This window comes from Myxine glutinosa, chromosome 3 (assembly GCF_964187855.1).
Source record: "Myxine glutinosa chromosome 3, kmMyxGlut1.1, whole genome shotgun sequence".
Classification (NCBI taxonomy): domain Eukaryota; kingdom Metazoa; phylum Chordata; class Myxini; order Myxiniformes; family Myxinidae; genus Myxine; species Myxine glutinosa.
Genome location: NC_136263.1, coordinates 42,146,420 through 42,170,033, shown reverse-complemented (window position 1 = coordinate 42,170,033; position 23,614 = coordinate 42,146,420). Strand labels below are relative to the sequence as shown.

Genomic DNA, 23,614 nt, shown 5'->3' with positions numbered 1-23,614 from the left:
CTGGGGTTGGAAAATTGAGGACAATCAATTCGCACCAGTTATGACCGCAAAAAACCCTGCGCCGGACAATTTGTTAAAGATTGTGCATTGCAATTGCACGACCGCTTGCACAACACAGCGCTGTACATGTAGGAGGTACGGTTTACCTTGCACCTCTGCTTGTGGAGAATGCCAACTTGAATCCTGTGAAAACCCAAACAACGTTCGTCCAATGGATCAAGATGACACAGAAGACAGTGACGATGATGACTAATGGTATGTGACAGTCATAACTTAAAGGCTCTTAGTGGTTTCTGACATTCAGTGTGTTATGGACGAGTTTGATTTCATTGCCTATTTCTGTAAGGACAACCAGCTGACATGATATTTCCCTTCATATGGTCATACGGTGATGCAGGGATTTGTTCCTAGGTTGCATGGTGTCATGACGTCACTACCAATAACCATGTATTATTCACAGACCTTTCAGAAAATACTGTATTGTATAGGCAGATCAAATTTTCAAAAATTTTTTTTCACAAAGTGTGTATTTGTTGAAAAAAGTTGATAAAAATGCATGTATTATTCATTGTCGTCATCATTGACGTCATAATGACGTCATAGAAGTTTTCTGATGTGTTCATTATGTAAACCAACCATGTTTCTATCTATTTGTAATACATTTATAGGGTCTAATTTGAATTATAAAAAAGTTTCCTGTACATTGAAAATTTGGGAGGGGTGCCATTTTGAAAATATGCTAATTAACCACTTTCCCGGAGTCAAATTTTGGTAAACTTTTTTTCAGGGGTCTAGTACAACCTAATGATACACCTAAAACAAAAAAACCTTTATTATAAATTTTTTTGGGGTCAAACCTTACATTGACCCGACTACCTCGCCTATAACCTTCCCGGGGCCCGTCCCGACATTTTTTGTTTCAGAGGTTTCCTCCGATCTTTCACCGTTCAGGAGATTAGCGCATGCAGACAAACAAAAAACAGACAAACAAACAAAAACTTTCTTTTATATATATATAGAAGAAGAAGATGACGTATTTGAATACGACTCAGCAAGAAATGCTTTTTGCATTGGTGGAATGTTTCCAGTAAGAACTGACAGGGAAAATACAACAAAAATGTTGTCATCATAAATCAACGTCACAAGCTACAGGTGAGACTTGGCATGTGTATGCAAAACAGCAGAACAATCAGTCAGCAGAAGGAAAGCAAAATCCTGCGAGCACCATCGAGACGCTTTGCCTTGGCATACAGGTGTTTACGGTGATCAGCAAATTCGCGGTGTTCTTGCACGAGCTCCTCAATGTTTCTTTCTTGGATAAGTACGGAAAGCTCCAGCTGAAGTTGTTTTGAGAACTCATGCAACAGGTGGTGGCGGATGACCATGGGAATGTGATCACAGAGTCTGGTCTGTGCAATCTGAGAAAGAAAAACAAGATCAACAAGTCAGGAGACGACGATGCTTCACGAGCGAGCGGTATTCAATGACAAAAGATGGACTATAACTGAAACAGGGCCGGACTGGGGGGTCGGGGGCCCACGTGGCAGGTGTCGGCCCCCGACATGCGGTGTACATGCCTATTTACAAAGGGCCCCAATGCACTGTGTGCGCAGGCCTTTAAGAGCCAGCTGTTCGTAATTGTGTGTGGTGCTGGCCCGGAAATGTCAAAACGAAGGTTACTGACCTTGAAATGAGATAGAAAATAATGTATAATCAGTTATGAGGTTAGTTAGCTACGAAATACCGAAAATTCGGTTCAATTCCGACAACTTTGAAAATTTCACCTTTGTGACCTTCAAAGGTGAAAGGTCGAAGATTATGAAGTTTGTTGGAAAACTTGTATTTCATGATGTATGTGATAATATAAGATCATGTACGACATTTCACCCTATCAGGAAGCGAACAATGTAATAAAACCATCAAAAATCGACTTTTCTAAATTTCGTGACCTTGTGACCTTGACCTTGGGGCTAAAATGAAAAATCGAGCTCCGTGGGGCTAGACACGTGATATTGGCCTCACCAAATACCGAAACCCCTGTCAGATTCCACCAAACCCCTCGGAGAAGATGTAGCTTGAACTTGATTACCCCCTAAAAAGACATCTTTTTCGGGCGTGGCTCCGCCCACAATGGGCGCAATACGCCCACTCTAGGCAGGACACAACTAGATCATGATATCAACCTCCCACCCAAGTTTCATCAAGATCGGATGATATCATCGGGTAGTTATGCTGCAGACAGACCGACACACAGACACACATCCATGACGAATATAGTGGTCACTGTTTGACAACTCGTGAACCAATAGTCTAACAATGGCATAGCTGGGCTTTGATCTGCTGAATGGAGGACCTGCTTTCCCCTGTCATGTGATCAGATCCTCAGCTCTGATTGGTGGAGGTTTGTGAGGGACATACATACACCGGACGGACAGACACACGAAACAAAACAAAACAAACAAAAACGGAGAAACAAACAAACGTAGCCCTACAGGCTACGCCGTAAAAATATGTCTACTGAAGTGCGTGACTGATGACGTCATCAATTTTTTTTTCTCGACCAATTTATCCCTAGATCACGATCAATAAATTTCATACTGATCGGATCAAGCGTTCTACTTGCCTATCTATGATGTCATAATGGAGGCACCTATGTCATCATCATTAACATATGGTATTCCCCATGGGGAGTACCTTACAATGAGCCATCTTTCATTTTTTTTCCATGCAGCAGTTTCGGAGATATAGAGGTGCAAAGTTTTCGGTTTTTCCAAGATGGGCATGTGCCACGTGATCCATGATGTCATAATTATCAGTAAAAATTCTACAGGAGGAGTCACTCCTATGGTGAAAATTTTGTGTCAATCGGACCAACGGTTACAGAGAAAATAAATTTTGAATGGACTAAACCCGCAAAATGCCAACAGAAGGGACATCCATGCATACATACATACATACATACATACATACATACATACATACATATATACATACACTAGATGGACAGAGAAATGCTGTTCCAGACGGCATAGATTGCCCTATGGGATACGCCATAAAGAATTGATGTACCTTACTCTTTATAGCATGTTGGTACTGCCGAAGCAGTTTCTTAGCATGGGTTATACCTTGTGGTTTGCCTTCCCAGCGTTGTTTGTCCATGCTCTATCCTATTAAATGCTGAGCATCAGGCAAGGAAGCACCACGTACTATTTTTAGAACGTCTTTGGCATGACTCGGTGGGTGTTTGAACCACCGATTTTCCCAGACTCAGAGTGAACACTCTACCATTACCCAACCGAGTCTGGTCTGAGAAAGTGGGAGTGGTATGGATGAATTAAATGTGCAATACAACATTCAAATGCGAGCTAATCAATTATGGCTTGCACATTCTACTGTTTACTGTCATTTTTTTTCTTCCCAATATGACAAAGACGAGTGAAGAGCAAAAGTCATTATTAAAAATAAATAAGTATTGGCAAGCTAAAAAGATAACTTCAATAACTGTGTGGTGTTTGTATGTTTTGAGGTACAAGATCTTCCATGCATCTTGTACTTGTGAACCTAGGAAAGTGAAGGAAATTTTTCCTTCCAGGTCTTACCCTGGTTAACATTGGTTTTACCTGCTTAATTGAAGCTCGTCAAAGCTAAGATTTCCGCACTGGATCTGGGCTGTCTTTCTGTTGTCGTTTCATCACTTTGTTGTTATCTCACGCAAGCGAAGCAAAAAGAAACAACTAATTTAAATTGAATGTAAGATTTTGAACACAAATCGGAATATGATTAGGAAGACAAGTATTTTGTTTTAACGAACTGTTACTTTTCTGTGGGGGTAGCTCATGAAATACATTAGTCCAGGTAGAATTGCATAGGTAGTGTGCTCTGAATGTCACGATGAAGAAGAAGAAACCTTCATGTACCTAAGTAGGGAATCTGTTAGACCGGATGTCGTGTAGGGTCTCATATTTGTCCCCATGGTGAGGGGTGGGGCTATGTTAATTAGGCAGGGTTTAAGGGTAATTAATTCCCTGTATGTAATTGCCTCCTATTTTTCCCTTGTTCCTTATGACACGACACTGCACACACCACCAGCCAAGCGATCGACGCCACAAACAAAACGGAAAGCCACCAGGATTCGGACATGGAACACTACCGCTGGCACCGCCAGTCGAGTCATCGCAACACCAAACAGGCAAGGCCCTGAGGCCCTGCCCCAAAAGGTGATGATTGGTCCGGGCGATGGAGCGATGAGATGGACTCTGATTGGAGCACGTGCGGACGTCATCGGATAACGTTAAAAAAAACCGAGGGTAAAACGGACATGTCCCGGCCTTTTCCTTCTCTGGCTTTGTGGATGTCATCGCAGGCGGACGCACCACCATTTTCTCTCTCTGGCGTTGGGACATTCATTGCAAGCGGACGCATTCTTTCTTCTCTGGCCCTCTTGCGCTGAGTTCTCGTTGCGTGCGGTCGCAGTTCGTGCTCACTCTGATCCTGGCTGCGTGGAGGAGAGGTTGCATCTTTTTCCCTGGTTTGTTGGTGGGGACTTTGTGACAGCTGTGTGCGCCTGAGAGACCTCAGTGCTTTGTGGAGCGTGGGACGAGGACTTAGCGAGGGCCTGCGCGCTTCACGTTTACGGTTGATGGTGAACGCGGCTTCGAGCCAAGGCGTGTTTTCCTGTGCAGGGACGCGGGGCCTGCGACGACCACGGACGGTCAAGGGGACCAGAGCTGAGTACCCGCTGACATTCAAACACCTACACATTTATTATTGTCCTCCGTCGTCGCACCGCAGAGCGAAAGGGGGACTATGGTTTTCCCCTCCGTCCGTGTGTGTGTGCGTCCGTGCATGCGTGCGAACGTGCGTAAGCGAAGGACCCAATTCTAATTTGGTGTGTGGGTGCAACCCACGTCAAAATCCAAGATGGCCGCCGCCATGTATGTCTGACGCCATGTATGTCTGAACATTGTGAGCGGAATATCTTGAAAAATAAGCGAAGTACCAACTTCTAATCTGGTGTGTGGGTGTATCTTGGCATAAGGAAGAACGCTATTGAAAATTGGGTCACCACGTCAAAATCCAAGTTGGCCGCCGCCATGTATGTCTGAACCTTGTGAGCGGAATATCTTGAAAAATAAGCGAAGTACCAACTTCTAATCTGGTGTGTGGGTGTATCTAGGCATAAGGAACGCTATTGAAAATTGGGTCGCCACGTCAAAATCCAAGATGGCCGCCACAGCCATGTATGTCTGAACCTTGTGAGCGAAATATCTTGAAATATAAACGAACTACTAACTTCTAATCTGGTGTGTGGGTGTATCCACACATAAGGAAGAATGCTTTTGAAAATTGGGTCGCCACGTCAAAATTCAAGATGGCCGCCGCCATGTATGTCTGAACCATGTGAGCGGAATATCTTGAAAAATAAGAGAAGTACCAACTTCTAATCTGGTGTGTGGGTGTATCCAGGCATAAGGAAGAACGCTATTGAAAATTGGATCGCCACGTTAAAATCCAAGATGGCAGCCACCATATATATGTCTGAACCTTGTGAGCGAAATATCATGAAAAACAAGCAGTCTGAGTATTGCGCTGCAATACATGTCCCCTACCAAAGTTCAAAGTGCCATACCTTTGTCAAAAATGATCGAATATGCAAATTTATGCACGGTTGATGCTGGTTTTCAAACTTTATCTGAGGTATGCTGAGACACATGTGTGTCACGCCTCGCCTCGTTGATAAGCCCGCAAGGTCGCTCCGTGGAGTGGCCTGCACGTATTGCACTGTGTGAATTATATAATTACCAACTCACGTTCCGAGGTAATGGCGATTCAAGAGATATCCATTTTTTTTTTTCCTTTAATTAACTATATCTGCCAAACCACGTGCCCTATCGCAAATTCCAAAAGGACATTTCAGTAGACTGACATGCTGAACAGATCTGTGAAGTTTCCCCTCGATTGGATCAAAAATGAGGGAGGGGCTCGGTTTTAAATGTTCATGCTTAAAAACGTCATAACTCTGAAACCATCAGTAATTTATTATATTTTTCGGTTCACGATCAATGATCGATGTGCATATATATGTTGCTTGGCTTGGCTCCGCCCCTCCTGAAAGAGCGCGCTGTGTCGCGCTTTTGACGTTCGCGAGACGAGGCTGAGGGCGCGTGTTGTGGCTTGAGGAGAACTCTAGAATAAACAAAGTGCCATAACTTTGTCAAAAATGATCGAATATGCAAATTTATGCACGGTTGATGCTGGTTTTCAAACTTGATCTGAGGTATGCTGAGACACATGTGTGTCATGCCTCGCCTCGTTGATAAGCCCACAAGGTCACTCCGTGGAGCAGCCTGCGCGTATTGCACTGTGTTAATTATATAAACTAGGACGTGCCCGCACGTACGTGCTTGCCCGTACGTGCTTGCCCGTATGTGCGTGCAAAAAAACATGCGTGCAAACAACAACAAAAAAAAAACTTTGAAACCACGTGGCAGTAACGACCACAGAACCCCCCCCTCTATTTACATGAAATGGTTTGGTCCGAAACCAGGTGGCAGTAACGACCACAGAACCCCCCCCCCCCCCCCTCTATTTACATGAAATGGTTTGGTCCATTCGCAAAGCCAAAGCGAACGGCTTGCGAGTACGGTGACCATACCTTGGGAACCACTTGTCCGATTAATTTCAAACCTTGAAAAGGCACATCCTCGGGTCCCCAGCAATATACCTGGCAAGTTTCAAGTATATCGGACCCGTGGTTGTCGAGAAACAGCGGTCACAGACAAACACACACACACACACACACACACACACACATACACACAGAGATTACTGGAATTATAGATAGATTATTACCAACTCACGGCCTGAGGTACTAGCGATTCAGGTACTAGCGATTCAAGAGATATACATTTTAAAAATATTTTCGTTTAATTAACGATATCTGCTAAACCACGTGCCCTATCGCAAATTCCAAAAGGACATTTTAGTAGACTGACATGCTGAACAGATTTGTGAAGTTTCCCCTCGATTGGATCAAAAATGAGGGAGGGGCTCGGTTTTAAAGGTTCATGCTTTAAAACGTCATAACTCTGAAACCATGTGACGCATGACGTCATGCTCATGACTTTTTTGTTCGTCATGGGTATGTGATTGTGCCTGCAAAGTTTGGCCTCGATCTGTTCAGCCGTTGCAGAGAAAAAGGGGTTTTCGTGTTTTCACGAAAAACAATATGGCGGCCGAACCATGTGACTTGCGACGTCATAATTACCATTAAAATATTCTACAGACCGAGTCCCCCCCTACGGTGAAAATTTGACCTCAATCGGTCCTATTATTGCAGAGAAAATGTTTTTTAAAGGAAATTAAAACTTAAAATGGCACTGAGTTAAGGATCATCAGAATTATCAGAATTCCCAAAGTTCAAAGTGCCATAACCTTGTCAAAAATGATTGAAACGTCGTGAAGTTCGAACTTGACCTGTAACTTATCATGAGGAAACCATGTGCCAAGTTTGAAATCATTAGCATTAAGCGTTTAGAAAAAAGTACGGAAAACTGTTCTTTGCGTGACGGACTGACGGACTGACGGACTGACGGACTGACGGCCTGACAGCCTGACAGACTGACAGACTGACGGACTGACGGACTGACGGACTGACGGGCTGACAGACGGAGGGACGGCGTGCAAACCTATAGTCCCCTCCGGTGTACACCGGTAGGGGACTAATAAACGAACTACTAACTTCTAATCTGGTGTGTGGGTGTATCTACGTTTAAGGGAGAACGCTATTGAAAATTGGGTCACCACGTCAAAATCCAAGATGGCCGCCTTGCGTCTTCCACTTTGTCAACTCACATCACTTCAACGACGGGGGACCTAGGCATCACGCTTGTTTTCCATTTATTTTTCCCCTTGTGTTGTTTTACGAGTCCGTGTGGGGGCGCTCCATTTAGGATTTTATTATTACCGCACATTTACTTGTCCTTGGCATTCTTTTTATTAAACCCTTTATTTGTTGCATTTTCATTCCTTGCCCTGTCCTGTTTATCTGTCGGTGATTCGGAAAACCACCCGCTTCACGCCCGTCCATCCAGGTAAGCCGCGTCACCCTCCACTACTCCTCGTGCACATAAAGAAGATCCGCCATAGCTGACTGAACGCCTCGGAGGTAAGCTCGGTCGGTCATCCGTCTGAGGCCAGTCTTTATTGGCATGGACACGACAACTGGTGTCAGGAGTTTGGGATTCAGACCCGACGGACACTCGGTGTCCGAGGGTTGCGAGTTCGACACTCGCTGAGTGGTAAATTGCGCTCAGCTTTCGGAATACTAAATTTAATGATCGTCTCTCTCTCTCTCTCTCTCTCTCTCTCTCTCTCTCTCTCTCTCTCTCTCTCTCTCTCTCTTGGAGGGAGGATCGATTGTAGTACCGAGGCTCAAATTTTATCATAGATTGGTGTGCAAAGAGCAACAAGTTTTTTTTCCCTGAGGTAAAATACGCGCACTGGAGAACTGCTTTATCACCGTGGGTGGTGGACGTGAGTGAGATGGCGGAGCGGATGGAGGATTCCGAAGACAAAGGAAGTGAGCCGGTGGTAGTGTTTGATGGGAATAGTGTTGGAACCTCCCCCGTTCCTGAGCGATCGAACGAGGAAGCAGGTCCAATGGATTTCCAGGCCATGTGAAAATTGATAGAGGGAATATACGAACGATTGGAAAATAATATATAGAGATAATTGGGGGCTCAATTGGATGCCTATAGTGAACAAATGGATGCCTGTCATGAACAATTGAAGGCCTGTAGTGAAGAATTGAAAGCCGGAACGAAAACAATGAGAGCCAAAAGAGAACAAACGAATGAATTAAAGGAAGAAATAAAGAATGAATTTGGGGCACAGGAGAATGCATTGGCATTATAATTTGATTCAAAACGGGAAGAGATGGCATTGGAAATTGAAGAAGGTGAAACTCAGTCTGATAGACTTTGGGCACAGCAGAGAGCATGTCTCGAAGTAAATAGGGAAAACTCAAATTTAAATGGGGAATGTTTGTTAACTGAAAAGGATCTGAAAGATTGTCGGATTTGTGTGAATGCCGGAATGCGACAACAGGGAAAGGAATTTGGACTTTTGCATCACCAGGGCGGTGGTTTGGAGCAGAATGTAAAGGGGTTGGAAACCCGGGTTACAGAACCAGAGCGGATATTTATAGATAAAGACCTGTTGGGGCCAGAATTGATTGGGGATGATGAACTGAATGATGTGACACGGGAGCGGCTGGAGACCTGGGACAATACCATCGAGGGAGGGATTGCTCGGGTCCAACAAAGTCTGGGAGATGAGGTGAGTCGGTCCATTGGATATCCCCAGGATGACATAAAGGTGACCGAGGGGATCCTCACTACGGACTATGATTGGGCACCAGAGGCTCCGAAACTGGATACCCAGCTGGGGGGGTGTTTTGGCCCCAAGCTGGACTCAGACATGGAATAGTCGGGAGATAGAGCCTCAGAAAAACTGGTCCCCATAGTGAATTTGGAACAGCTGCAGGGAGGGACAGAAGAACCCGGGGAAGGGGTCGTTACCTGCAGCTGCGAATGGGCACACGAGGCCAAATTTTTTAAAAAGAAATTTAAACTCAAATTGCAATGGGAGTTTAATTTGGAGCAGCCATGGTGGGAGTTTGTCCCCGGCTTGCAAAATTCGGACCGAGAGAGGTCATTGGGGTCGGCCTCATGAGAATTTTCCCACTTGGAAATTGGGGTGCGCCAGCCAGCTGGGGGGCTCGCCGGCAGGATTTGGACGTGGGGTACGACCTGGGCCCACGGTGGGTCTGGTGGAGTGTAGCGTCCCTTGTCCATCGGGGCCCCTCCCGAGCAAGTGTCTCGGGCCAGCAGAGTCACCGGACCCTGGTGGGGGTTAAGACCTCCAGGGGGGTCCGAGGTGGTTTCTCACAGACACCTGGTATGGTGTAACATGAGGACCACTAGGGGGAGGTGTTGTGGGCCACGCTTTGGTGGCGGCACCACGGACGGCCAACACGGGCCTGATGTGATGACCGCCTGGGCATGCGGCCTGGCAGCCTCTCCCTGAGACTCTGGGACAGCCAGCATGTGGTGACCTGCCATGCTGTGCTGATCTATGGACGCGGGTCGAACCGCATGGACAGGAATGGCATAGCCCACCGGACAACCATTGGGGCATCTGTGGAACGTGATGGTGTGAGCATGATCTTCCACAGAGGATCTCTTATGATTTGTGGACTCTCGGCTTGGCGAGAGAGCCCTGGGATTGATTAATTGGGAAATTGGAACGAGCCACCAGGATTAAATAAAACTAAAGAACTAAATAAAAGCCACCAGGATTCGGACATGGAACACTACCGCTGGTGCCCCAGCCCGAGTTATCGCAACACCAAGCGGGCAGGGCCGTGAGGCCCCGCCCCGAAAGGTGACGATTGGTCCGGGCGATGGAGCGATGAGATGGACTCTTTGATTGGAGCACACGCGGACGTCATCAGTTGACGTGAAAAGACTGAGGGTTAAAAGGGCATGTCCCGGCATTTTCCTTCTCTAGCTTCGTGGATGTCATCGCAGGTGGACACACCACCATTTTCTCTCTTGCATTGGGACATTCATTGCGAGCGAGCGCATTCTTCCTTCTCTGGCCCTCTTGCGCTGGGTTCTCGTTGCATGCGGTTGCAGTTCCTGCTCACTCTGTTCCTGGCTGCGTGGAGGAGCGGACGCATCTTTTTCCCTGGTTCGTTGGTGCTGACTTTGTGATGGCTGTGTGCGCCTGAGAGACCTCAGTGTTTTGTGGAGCGTGGGCCGAGGACAAAACAAAACAGTACAAAACAAACCTGCTCGCTTCCCGTTCACGGTTGACAGTGAACACGGCTTTGCGCCAAGGCGTGTTTCCCACGCAGGGACGCAGGGCCTGTGACGACCCCAGACCAGACGGTTAAGGGGACCAGAGCTGAGTACCCGCTGATATTCAAAAACTACACATTTATTATTTTCCATTTATTTTTCCACTTGTGTTGTTTGACGAGTCCATGTGGAGGTGCTCCATTTAGGATTTTAGTATTACTGCACATTTACTTGTCCTTGGCATTCTTTTCATTAAACTCTTTATTTGTTGCATTTTACTTCCTTGCCCTGTTTATCTGTCGGTAATTCGGAAAACCACCCGCTTCACGCCCGTCTGTTCAGGTAAGCCACATCACCCTCCACTACTCCTCTTGCGTATAAAGAAGATCCACCATAGTTGACTGAACGCCTTGGAGGTAAGCTCGATCGGTCATCTGTCCGAGGCTGGTCTTTATCGGCATGGACACGACAGTACTTTGGCTTTGAATTTGTTGCGATTGCACATCAACAGAGAGGAGTGAGTTTTTTTTTTAAACTCTGTCTGCCTGCCTGGCCGTCAAACAAAATTGATAATTCCAAATAGGAAACTAATTGTTTTAAGGATGTCACAAAGAACACAAACAACAGGCACAAATAACTAATGTATTGTATTAGATTGGGTGACACTCACTGCTCTTATATTTTTCTCTTGTTCATGTTGGAGTGTATTGTCAAATTAGTTAGTGTTCGATTGTCTGGCCTAACTCCGAAGGCCTCACCTATAAAGACCGGCATCTTTTAATTGTCATCCCCAATTCTGTCCCATTTTTGTTATCCCCATTAACCTTTCCTAACCCAAGCATCAGGTTGAACCCATCTTACAGGTTAGTTTCAGCGTTTCCTCCCCTCCTCCCTTTCCCCTTAACTTGATTGTTCCACTATCAGATCTCCCTTGCTCTTTCATGAGCCTTGCTTCTTTAGAGGGAGAAAAAAGTAAACATTCTTCTTGAGCATCAGGAAAAGCAACTGCTTTTTCAATTGTTTCGGAAGAAAAATATTATTTTGCAAGTAGCATTTTGATGCCCAAGCTTCAAAGTAATAGTTAACAACAAAGTGGGAAATACCATCACACTTGGAGTATACCAGACAAGTTAGACAAATTACTCCATCCCTGAAGGTCATTCATGAGCCGGTTTGGTACTTAATGACAATCCGATAATGCCATGCCAATTATATTAGAGATAAAGCTTTTCCAAGATCAGATATGCTCTTTAATTTATCTAAAGGAAGCCATGGTGAAAAGGCATTATTTACTCACCTTTACATATGCTGTCAGGTGTTTACTCATCACCTCTATGTCCTTGTGGTACTTCACAGAGTTGACATCACCATTGAATAGGTTCATCGGTGAAAATAACGGATTGATAGCGACTGCCTTTCGAAATGAGCTTGGTGGTGTTTCCTTTGGTTCTTCAGACTCCTCATTGTCAAGGTAATTGCTGTACAGCACATCCTGTGTGTAGATCTGAGACTCCATTTTGAAAATTTTCTGAATGAGTGTCTTGGCCTCTTCATACTGTTTTCCCTTCAATTCCTCCAATGTCATCTGCACATTTAAAATATAAAACATGAGCAACAAAGCAAATTATGGACAATTTGGTCATTTTGACAATGCACACAGTTCATTTTACAACACACACAGCAATTATATTTCTGCTTTCTCAATCTCTCCATTTGAGAAGTCGAAAAAAAATCAATATTGAAACTAATTTTGAAAATGAGTATGTGAGTGGGAGAAAGAAAACATCAACTCAGCCAAGTGGCCATTTTGCAGTGAGGATTTTATTTTTTTATTTTTGTTACATTTTTTAAAAAAGTTTCTATCATTTTATTTTGATAATCAAACTTGTACAAAACAAGAAACTCTGAAACAAAGCTTGTTTGATGGCAAAGTAAAACAGGGATGGCTTGTTTTGTGTTTCCATCTCAACACATCTCATTATGGTGTGATCCTCTTCTGCCGTATCAACTTGTGATCTGTGCCTCGACGCAATCCTGTCTCTGAGCTCTGCAGGCAGTTCCTTCGATCTCATGGCTTGGTTTTTGCTCTCATATGCATTGTCAGCTGTGAGACCTCATATAGACAGGTGTGTGCCTTTCCAAATCATGTCCAATCAATTGAATTTACCACTGGTGGACTCCAATCAAGGTGTAGAAACATCTCAAATATGATCAAGAGAAATGGGAGGTACCTGAGCTAAATTTCAAGTGTCATAGCAAAGGGTATGAATACTTATGTCAATGTGATATTTCAGTTTTTTTTTAAAAATAAATTTGCAAAACTTTCTAAAATCCTGTTTTCTCTTTGGCATTATGGGGTATTGAGTGTAGATTGATGAGGGGAAAAAATGAATTTAAACGATTTCAGCATAAGGCTGCAACATAACAAAATGTGAAAAAAGTGAAGGGGTCTGAATACTTTCTGAATGCACTGTAGCTTCACTCCCACTATCATCATCCTGCTGTTTTCGCAAACTTGCAGCCTCAGTTATTGCTTCTGTCAGTGCCAACATCTCCAGAACTTGAAGGCAGGTCAGCATTACACAAGACCCCAGAACTTTCAATTCAACTGATACTTTCTCTCAACTTTCCTCCATGCATCCAACTTGCATCATTCTCTGTAACTCTGTCTCCAAACTACCATTCTCAGTCATCGTTCCAACGAGATACTTCATCTTCCCCTGTAAACTGATGTTGAGTTTTTTTCTCTACTGTCCGACCCAAATGAACTCTGGCTTCTCCAGTCTCTTGAGCGCTTACTTCCACTCCTCCAACGTCTTCTACATTTCCTTCCGGCTGTACACTAACTATATTGTCTGCATATACAGTATTATCATTCTCAGAATGCCTCCCTTGCTGACCCTCCTGCTCACCCGATCCATCCCCATAATAAACAATAGTGAACTGAGTGAACTTCTCTGCCTCAGTCCAATGTTCATGCTTAACTCTTGTGACAATCCATGACCAACCAAAACTTTTCTCTTTGTTCCCTCATCCATACCTTCCACCAAACTCGCTTCGGCTTCCAGCACTCCGATCCATATCATTGCTGCCATCAGCCATCTCTCTCAGGACAGTGTTGCAAGCCCTCTTAATATCCACAAACCCGAATACCGTTTCACCTTGCATCTCCATCCTCTTCTCCACCAACTTTCTCAGCGTAACCATAAAATTCCATCATCCATCTACCCTTTCTAAACCCCTGGTATTCTTATCCTGCCTCTTACTCCACCCTTTTCCTTATCCGCCCATCCAGAATCCACTCTAGTAACCTCATGACATGACTTAGAAGTGCGATGCCTGGTATCTCCCCAGATATTATCGTCTCCCTTCCTCTTCCATGTTGGAACAATTAGGCCGGTCTGCCCCTCCTCTATAATCTCTCACACATAAAGCCAACAGCAAATTCTTCCAACTGACTCCAACTCGTTATATTGCATTTAACATTACTAGGGCATGCCCGTACTATATATATGCCCGTACTATATATATATCTAAAATTATATCCCCCCCCTCTATTTACATGAAATGGTTTGGTCCATTCGCAACGCCAAAGCGAACGGCGAACGGCTTGCGAGTACAGTGACAATCCCCCCCCCTCTATTTACATGAAATGGTTTGGTCCATTCGCAACGACCACAGAACCAACCCCCTCTATTTACATGAAATGGTTTGGTCCATTCGCAACGCCAAAGCGAACGGCGAACGGCTAAATCGCCATAGCTCGGTAACTACTTGTCCGATTAATTTCAAACCTTGAAAAGGCACATCCTCGGGTCCCCAGCAATATACCTGGCAAGTTTAAAGTATATCGGACCGGTAGTTGTCGAGAAACAGCGGTCACAGACAAACATACACACATACACACATACAGAGATTAATGGAATTATAGATAGATTCGCAACGCCAAAGCGAACGGCGAACGGCTAAATCGCCATAGCTCGGTAACTACTTGTCCGATTAATTTCAAACCTTGAAAAGGCACATCCTCGGGTCCCCAGCAATATACCTGGCAAGTTTTAAGTATATCGGACCGGTAGTTGTCGAGAAACAGCGGTCACAGACAAACATACACACATACACACATACACACATACAGAGATTAATGGAATTATAGATAGATGCACGTACAGTATTTTCTATCAATGCCCGGCATCCTCCCTTCTTAATCTTGGTTTTTTTTTTTGTTTACAAAGTTGAGGCGAGTGTAATAGCTAACACACAGAACATTGAAAAAGTTGTGGATGGATCCATACGAAATTTGGTGGAGAGGTTGGATATGTGACACAGTCTGAATAATTAGATTTTGGTTCAGATTCGGATCTGGAAATGAGAATTTTTAAAAAGTGATTCTTTACCATTGAGAGCAAAAAACGATGCATAGCATGATATCTCATAACGTTATGGACGGATTTCGTCTAAATTTGGTAGAAAGTTTGGGTGTGTGACAAGAACAAGCAGATTCGATTTTGGTTCAGGTCCGAATCCAGATCTGGCCTATCAGTGGGAAACAAAACGGAAACTGTTCAGCTTGGCAGAGGTATGGTATCTACACAGTGCTGCGCTCGTTGCTTCTGCATCCATTTATCCACCCCTGTGTCTTCCCATAGTCCTCATTCTACCTCATCCCCTTTTCTTCAAAGTCTCTCTCTATTTTGTCCCTCAACCCTGCCGTTGCGTGCTTCCACCTCTCCTGCTGTGTCATAAACTTTTCTATTTTCTAGATCCTCCTCGAGCCTCGACCGTGTGTGTGTTTATGTGTGTTTTAATATGTTTATATATATATGTTTATACAGTCACATGAAAAAGTAAGTACACCCCATGTAAAGTTTTGACTTTTTCAACATATTTCAACATACAGCTATATGATCTTCATTTCAACAATATTGATAGATAAAGGTGATATAATATAACAAATATCATGAAACCTTTACATTTTGTAGTCCATTGTATAATTTAAACAAACATAAATGCAAATTTTGCATGTGGAAAAAGTAAGTACACCCTTGGCTCTAATAGGTGGTATTGCCCCCTTTGGCAAAACAACCTCAAGTAGGCGTTTCTTATAACTCTCTACCAATATCTGACATCGACTGTATTCTGGGAGAAATTTTTGCCCACTTCTCCATGCAGAATTCTTTCAGCTGTGCGATGTTTGAGGGGTTTCTTGCATGCACAGCTCGTTTCAAATCCCCCCACAACATCTCGATGGGATTAAGATCCGGGCTTTGACTTGGCCATTCCAGAACCCTCCATTTCTTTCTTTTCAGCCATTCCTTGGTGGATTTACTGGTATGTTTAAGATCATTGTCATGTTGCAAGGTCCACCCCTCGGTTGAGCTTCAACTTTCCGACAGATGGCCTCACATTATTCTGAAGCACCCTCTGGTGCAATGAAGTATTCATAGTGGATTCTATGATGGTGAGCTGCCCAGGCCCTGATGCAGCAAAGCTGCCCCAAACCATAATATTTCCACCACCATGATTTACAGTTGGTATCAGGTTCTTGTGGACAAATGCTGTCTTTGGTTTTTGCCAAACATGTCTTCTGGTACTGTGGCCAAATAGCTCTACCTTTGACTCATCTGTCCAGAGCACATTGTTCCAGAAGTGCTGGTCTTTGCCTAGGTGTTCATTGGCAAACTTTAGTCTTGTCCTGATGTTCTTTCTGGACAGCAAAGGTTTCCTCCTGGCACACCTCCCGTGTAGATCAAATTTGTGCAGCCTCTTTCGAATGGTAGACTCATGCACTTTGACATAAACAGTGGCAAGAGCTACCTGTAGGTCCCGTGATGACATTCTGGGGTTCTTCGAGACTTCTTTCAGCATCTTGCGGTCTGCTCTCGGGCTAAACTTGCTGGGGCAGCCTGGCCTGAACAAGTTGGCAGTTGTTTGGAATCTTCTCCACTTGCAGATGATCTTCCGGACAGTCGAATGATTGATTTCAAATTGTTTGGAGATCTTTTTAAATCCCTTCCCAGACTCGTAGGCATCTTTTACTTTCTTCCTGAAGGCCTCAGAGAGCTCTTTTGAGCTAGGCATGGTGACGCCGCACACTTCAACAACAAAGAGCAAACCAAACGAAATGTCTGAGGTTTAAATAAGACAGGTTCCTCCAAGATCCTCTCTAATGATGTTCTTGAAGGAGCTGGGGCTCCCACGTCGATCGGAAGAATGGACGTGCCAAAAAGCTGGAATTCATCCGAGTTGCTTTAATCAAACCAAACACTCAGGCACTCTGAAAAGCCCGTTTATCGGGCAGCAATATATATACATATTATCCCGGAGCATTTGCCCAGGAAAGGCGAGAGGGGGCGTGGCCCAGCGTCCTGGCTGCGGCCTGGCAAGTTGAGGGCGAGCCTGCCCGGGCGTCCTGGACGAGCCCGGCATGGTGATCGCTCCGCGTCCTTGATAGGTGCAAGGCGATTGTGAAAACCCAGCGGTAGCCGCTACACACGTCCCCCCAGAATCGACTTGCACCGGCAGGGTCAATTTGAGGGGGGTCCTGATGACCCGGCCGAAGCGACCCCTGGCGGGTCGTGGGAGGGGGTCCGGTGTGGTGGTGGGCGGTCGAGTGGGGGGCACCGTGGACGGGGGGCGGCCTCGCCGCGGCGGAAGGGCCACCCGTGGTGGGTGGTCGACGTCCACGTGCGCCGGCTTGAGGCGGTCCACCGCAATCCGGTCCGACCTTCCGCCGATGTCGATGACGAACGACTTGTCGTCCCGTTGCAGCACCCGGAAGGGCCCGTCGTACGGCGGCCGGAGTGGCCCCCGATGTGCGTCGTGACGCACAAAAACATACTCCGCTGTGCGAAGTGCTGGGGGGACGTAGGACTGGGGGTCACCGTGGTGGGATGTTGGCACGGGGGCAAACCGTCGGGCGGCCTCCTGGAGGTCCGAGAGCTGGTGAGCTGCGGACCAGGGACTGGTAGCGTCGGGCACGAATTCGCCCGGGACGCGTAGCGCCTGGCCATAGACAAGCTCGACGGTGGATGCCTGGAGGTCCTCCTTGGGGGCCGTGCGGAGGCCCAAAAGGACCCACGGCAGCCGGTCGGCCCAACCGCCGTCTTGAAGGCCGGCCATGAGCGCGGCCTTCATGGAGCGGTGGAATCGCTCGCACAACCCGTTTGCTTGGGGGTGGTAGGCCTTAGTACGGTGGAGCTTGACACCCAGGTTGCGGGCAACCGCGCCCCACAGCTCGGAGGTGAACTGTGGTCCGTGGTCTGACGAGATGTCCGCCGGTGCGCTGAAGCGGGCGACCCAGGTGGCGATGAAAGCCTGCGCCACGTCGGCGGTGGTGGTGGAGACGAGGGGAACGGCCTCCGGCCACCTGGTGGTCCTGTCCACCATGGTGAGCAGGTGTGTGAACCCCCGTGACGGGGGCAGGGGGCCCACCAGATCCACGTTGACGTGGTCGAAACGTCGTTCGGGCACGGTGAAAGGTGCCAGCGGGGCCTGGGTGTGTCGGTGGACCTTGGCCCGTTGGCAGGCCGTGCAGGTGCTGGTCCAATCGCGGACGTCCCGACGAAGGCCGTGCCAGACGAATCGCGCCGACACCAACTTCTGGGAAGCTTTCCGGCCCGGGTGGGAAAGGCCGTGGAGGGAGGCGAAGATGCGACGTTGCCAGGTGACGGGCACGATGGGGCGAGGCTGGCCTTGGGAGACGTCGCAGAGCAGGACAGTGTCCGCGAAGGGGATGTCGGCCAGGCGGAGGCCCGTGTCCGCCGCCCGGAGGGCTTGCACCGTGGTGTCGGTGGTTTGGTCCGCCGCCATAAGCGCAAAGTCCACGCCCAGGTGGACCGCGTTCGCGCTGGCCCAGGAAAGACAGTTGGCCACGGCATTGTTTTTGCCGGCGACGTGCCGGATGTCCATGGTAAACTCCGACACGGCGGAGAGGTGGCGCTGTTGGCGGGCCGACAACGGCTCCGTGACCTTGGCCATGGCGTAAACCAATGGCTTGTGGTCGACGAACGCCGTGAAAGGTCGGCCCTCCAGGAGGTGGCGGAAATGGCGGACGGCCAGGTGTAGACCGAGGAGCTCCCGGTCAAACGTGCTGTATTTGAGCTCGTTCGGCCGGAGCTGCCGGCTGAAAAAAGCGAGTGGCTGCCAAACCCCGTTCACCCATTGCTCATGTACGGCGCCCACCGCGTAGTCGGAGGCATCCGTGGTGAGGGCGATGGGAATGTTGAGCACCGGGTGAGCGAGCAGTGTTGCGTCGGCGAGGGCCCGCTTTGAGCTTTGGAAGGCCGCATCCATTGCTGCGGACCAGGCGATGTCGTGCTTGGCCGGCTTGCCCCGGAGGGCTTCGTAGAGGGGCCGCATGAGTTGAGCAGCGCGGGGCACGAAGCGGTGATAAAAATTCACCATTCCCAGGAATTCCTGCAGGGCCTTTATGGTGCGGGGACGCGGGAACGTGGTGATGGCCTCGACCTTGGTTGGCAGCGGCACGGCCCCGTTCTTGGTGATGTGGTGGCCCAAAAAATCAACGGCCGTCGTGCCGAAGTGGCATTTGGCCGGGTTGACGATGAGGCCGTGCTCGCTGAGGCGCCCGAACAGTGTTCGGAGGTGGAGGAGGTGCTCGGCCCGTGACGTGCTGGCGACGAGGATGTCGTCCAGGTAAACGAAAAGGAACGGCAGGTCACGCAGCACACCGTCCATCAAGCGCTGGAACGCCTGAGCCGCGTTCTTGAAACCAAACGGCATCCGCAAGAATTTGAATAAGCCGAACGGCGTGATGACTGCCGTTTTAGGGACGTCGGCCGCCCTGACAGGTACCTGGTGATATCCCCGTATGAGATCAATTTTCGAAAAAATGACCCGTCCCGCCAGACGGGCGGAGAAGTCTTGGATATGCGGGATCGGGTACCTGTCGGGGGTGGTAGCGTCATTGAGACGGCGGTAGTCGCCACACGGGCGCCATCCACCCCCCGGCTTTGGCACGATGTGCAGTGGCGAGGCCCATGCGCTATCGGAGCGCCGCACAATGCCGAGGTGCTCCAACGCGTCGAATTCGGCCTTCGCCACGGCGAGCTTGGCTGGGTCGAGGCGGCGGGCCCTGGCGTAGACCGGCGGGCCCGTGGTTGATATGTGGTGCTCGATCCCATGCCGTACTGCGATGGCCGAAAACGTCGGCCACGTGAGGGCCGGGAACTCCGTGAGCAGGCGAGCAAACTCGTTCGCCGCCGGGACGGCGCATGCCAGCTCGGTCGGCGCGGAGCTGCTCAATGTGCATACCAAGGAGCTGAAGGTTTCGGCGTTGATTAAACGACGCCGATGGACGTCCACCAGCAGTCCGTGTGCGCAGAGGAAGTCGGCGCCTAGCAGAGCCATGGGCACGTTTGCGGTTACAAACGTCCAAGCAAAGCGTTGGCCGCCGAAGCAGAGGGTGACGTTGCGCAGGCCGAAGGTGCGGATGGTCGATCCGTTGGCCGCAACCAAGGAGGGGCCGCAAACCGCGGATTGCCTGTCCTGGTCAGAGGCGGGTATGACGCTCAGTTGGGCGCCGGTGTCGCACAGGAAGCGCCGTCCGGACGCTTTATCCGTGATGAACAGTAAGTTGCCCGTGTGGCCGGCGCTCATGGCTGGTAATGAACGCCGGCCCGGCCGTTTCCCGGCCTGCCGAAGGTGCACGGGGGTCGGCATGTCCGGGCCTTCTGTCCGAACCTGGCATGATAGTAACACCACGCTTGGTCAGGTGGAGGCCCCGGTCGTCGTGCTGGAGGTGGTCGACTCGGTGTAGCGGCCGCCAATTGCGTCGGCAGTTCGGTCGTCGACCGTGCCGGGTGCTCGGGCGCCATGGGTGTTGCGTCGGACGGCGGTGGGTCCCATGTCGCCGCTGCGATGCGCTGTCCTGCGGCGGAGCTCTTGTCGGCTTCTCTGGCAAGGGCCCGGGGATCTGTGATCGTCGTGCTTGCCAGGGCGAGGCGTACCGGGTTAGGCAGCTGACGGAGGAACAGCTCCCGGAACAGGAATGCCGGAGAGTGCTCGCCGAGCAGTGAAAGCATGTAGTCCATTCGCTCGGAAGGGCGCGTGTCGCCGAGCTCGGGCAGGTCGAGCAGGCGCCGTGCGCGTTCCGCCGATGGGAGGACGAAAGCGTCGAGGAGAAGCTTCTTAATCGCGCCGTATTTGTCAGCGGCTGGCGGGCTCTCGAGGAGGCTCAGGGCGCGGGCCGCGGTGGCCGAACCGAGCGCTGCTACCACATGGTGGAAGCGGGTGTCGTCGGCCGTGATGCCTCGCAGGGCGAACAGGGAATCCGCCTGTGCGAACCAAACCGCCGCGTGAGCCTCCCAGAAGGTAGGCACTTTAAGGGCGACTGCCGTGTCCATGTCGGTAGGTCACCAATGAAGGAGCTGGGGCTCCCACGTCGATCGGAAGAATGGACGCGACAAAAAGCTGGAATTCATCCGAGTTGCTTTAATCAAACCAACACTCAGGCACTCTGAAAAGCCCGTTTATCGGGCAGCAATATATATACATATTATCCCGGAGCATTTGCCCAGGAAAGGCGAGAGGGGGCGTGGCCCAGCGTCCTGGCTGCGGCCTGGCAAGTTGAGGGCGAGCCTGCCCGGGCGTCCTGGACGAGCCCGGCATGGTGATCGCTCCGCATCCTTGATAGGTGCAAGGCGATTGTGAAAACCCAGCGGTAGCCGCTACATTCTCATCATTTGCACCTGAGCTGGTGCACCTGATTCTAATTTTAGGTATTTGAAGTAGTGATAAATGTAGGGGTGTACTTACTTTTTCCACATGCGAAATTTCCATTTATGTTTCTTTAAATTATACAATGGACTACAAAATGTAAAGGTTTCATGATATTTGTTATATTATATCACCTTTATCTATCAATATTGTTGAAATGAATATCAAATAGCTGTATGTTGGAATATGTTGAAAAAGTCAAAACTTTACATGGGGTGTACTTACCTTTTCACGTGACTGTATATATTGTGCTTAGTTTCTTCATCATGTGCAATATCTATTATTGCCAGGCATTGCAAAAAATGTTTACAGAAAGGCCAGCCATACAATCTAATGAGTGTTTTGTGTTTCAGATTGCAGTAACATGGGTGCCAAAGCTCAGATAATGCCAGAAAAAGACAGGCAATTGTAACTTTGAGAAAAGAAGGCCTTGAAACAGTTGCAATGCTGGAGCTTTTTAGCTGGGCTCTAATTTCCGGTGCTGTAAGAGGTCTGTTGCGCAGGCTGGTGACTCGGATTACTTGTCCTGCGATTTTGTTGTGATTCTTGGTCGACCAGAACGTTTTCTATCCGCATTTTTACCAGTTTTGTGTCGTTTAATGGCACAGGCAACTGCATTTACTGACACTTGTAATTTCTTTGCAATTTGTCTTAAGGATTGGCCTTCTTTTCTCAAAGTTACAATTACCTGTCCTTTTTCTGGCGTTAGCTGAGCGTTGGCACCCATATTCATGCAATCTGAAACACAAATCACTCATGAGATTGTATGGCTGGACCTTCTGTAAACATTTTTTGCAACGCCTGGCAATAATAGACATTGCACATGATGAAGAAAATAAGCACAAACATTCATTCCACACAGAGCAGAGTATTTCTAAACAGTTTTTGCTCCTGGTATGAAACGGTAATAACATTAACTTCACGTTTCAGTTTGGATTTAGTATTGCACTTTTCGACCTATTCCCAAAAATTGCTTTACACCTACATTTCGCACAAGAAAGATGCATTGAAGCACAATATATTATCAGTAGAAAAGCAGATATATCTTTGGTAAGAGTTTTGTTCATATCTTATGTTCATTTTGCACATTAAACAGTAAAATATCAAAAAATGTTGGGTGTACCTAAACTTACAGGACTATATTATACAGATGATATTATATATTGTTGCGGTTTTGAGAACGCACACAAGTAACATCATTAAAGGTTAAAGGTTGACCCCGTAGTTAGTCCACAAGCAACACGTAGGCCCACTTAGGATGTTAGTTATGTCTTAGTATGTGTGAGGATAAGGCCATTTCCCTAGAATCATCTGCGTTGTGTAAAAGAAATAAGATAGCCCCCTTCCATTTTGCCTGCACCCTCAAATTCCACTTCGTTGGGCAGAACCGACCCGCGCCCCATTTGGCATCCCTCTAATTGTGACACTTTGGCTACCAGCGGCGTTCGCCGCTCTTGGTTAGCTGCAATCAGCCGAGATGACACGAGGTAGGCCTGAGAGAGAGGGAGGAGCGCGGGGTCGGGGTGTAGCGGCGGCGAGGAGCGCAGCAACGGTTAGGGCCAACAACCAATCAGGGCTCTAAGGGCACGGCGTGAGGGGCGTGGTAATGGCATGACAGGGTGTGGTGAGGGCGTGCCTATAAAAGCCAGCGCACAAAGCCCTTGAAAGGTCGAGCGCGAAAGGACTTGCACCAGTGGCATTGCGGGAAGGACGTGTGGAAAAGGACTCGCATGTTTGGCATCGTCAAGGAATATTGGGAGAGGTGCTTTGTTGAGAAGGACTTATACAAGACATTGTGTTGGAAGGGCTTGATTTGATTGGCGCTCTGGAAGAGGCTTGCACAAGGGAGAGCCCTTGATTGAACTTGTATTGAGAGCGAATATTCATCTATTACGTACGCGGCCGTGAGCCGCAAGTGTAACCGCCAGCTAGCCTTACCTTTCGCCCCGTAATTGTCCGATCGGCGCCAACGACCCGCGGGAGCTTCTGCCGCCTGACTACCTTCTTCGCGG

General features: G+C 48.1%; 1 protein-coding gene across 1 annotated transcript in view; it reads right to left on the bottom strand.

The window, feature by feature from the left end:
* Positions 1-996: 996 nt before the first annotated feature.
* Positions 997-23,614, bottom strand: part of LOC137417924 (interferon-induced GTP-binding protein Mx-like) — a gene marked incomplete at its 5' end in the record, with an annotated part of 85,038 nt that continues 62,420 nt past the window's right edge. The window contains 2 exon segments of the mRNA XM_078773951.1: positions 997-1,418; positions 12,163-12,450. Of these exon segments, the coding sequence (XP_078630077.1) occupies positions 1,194-1,418; positions 12,163-12,450 (513 nt within the window).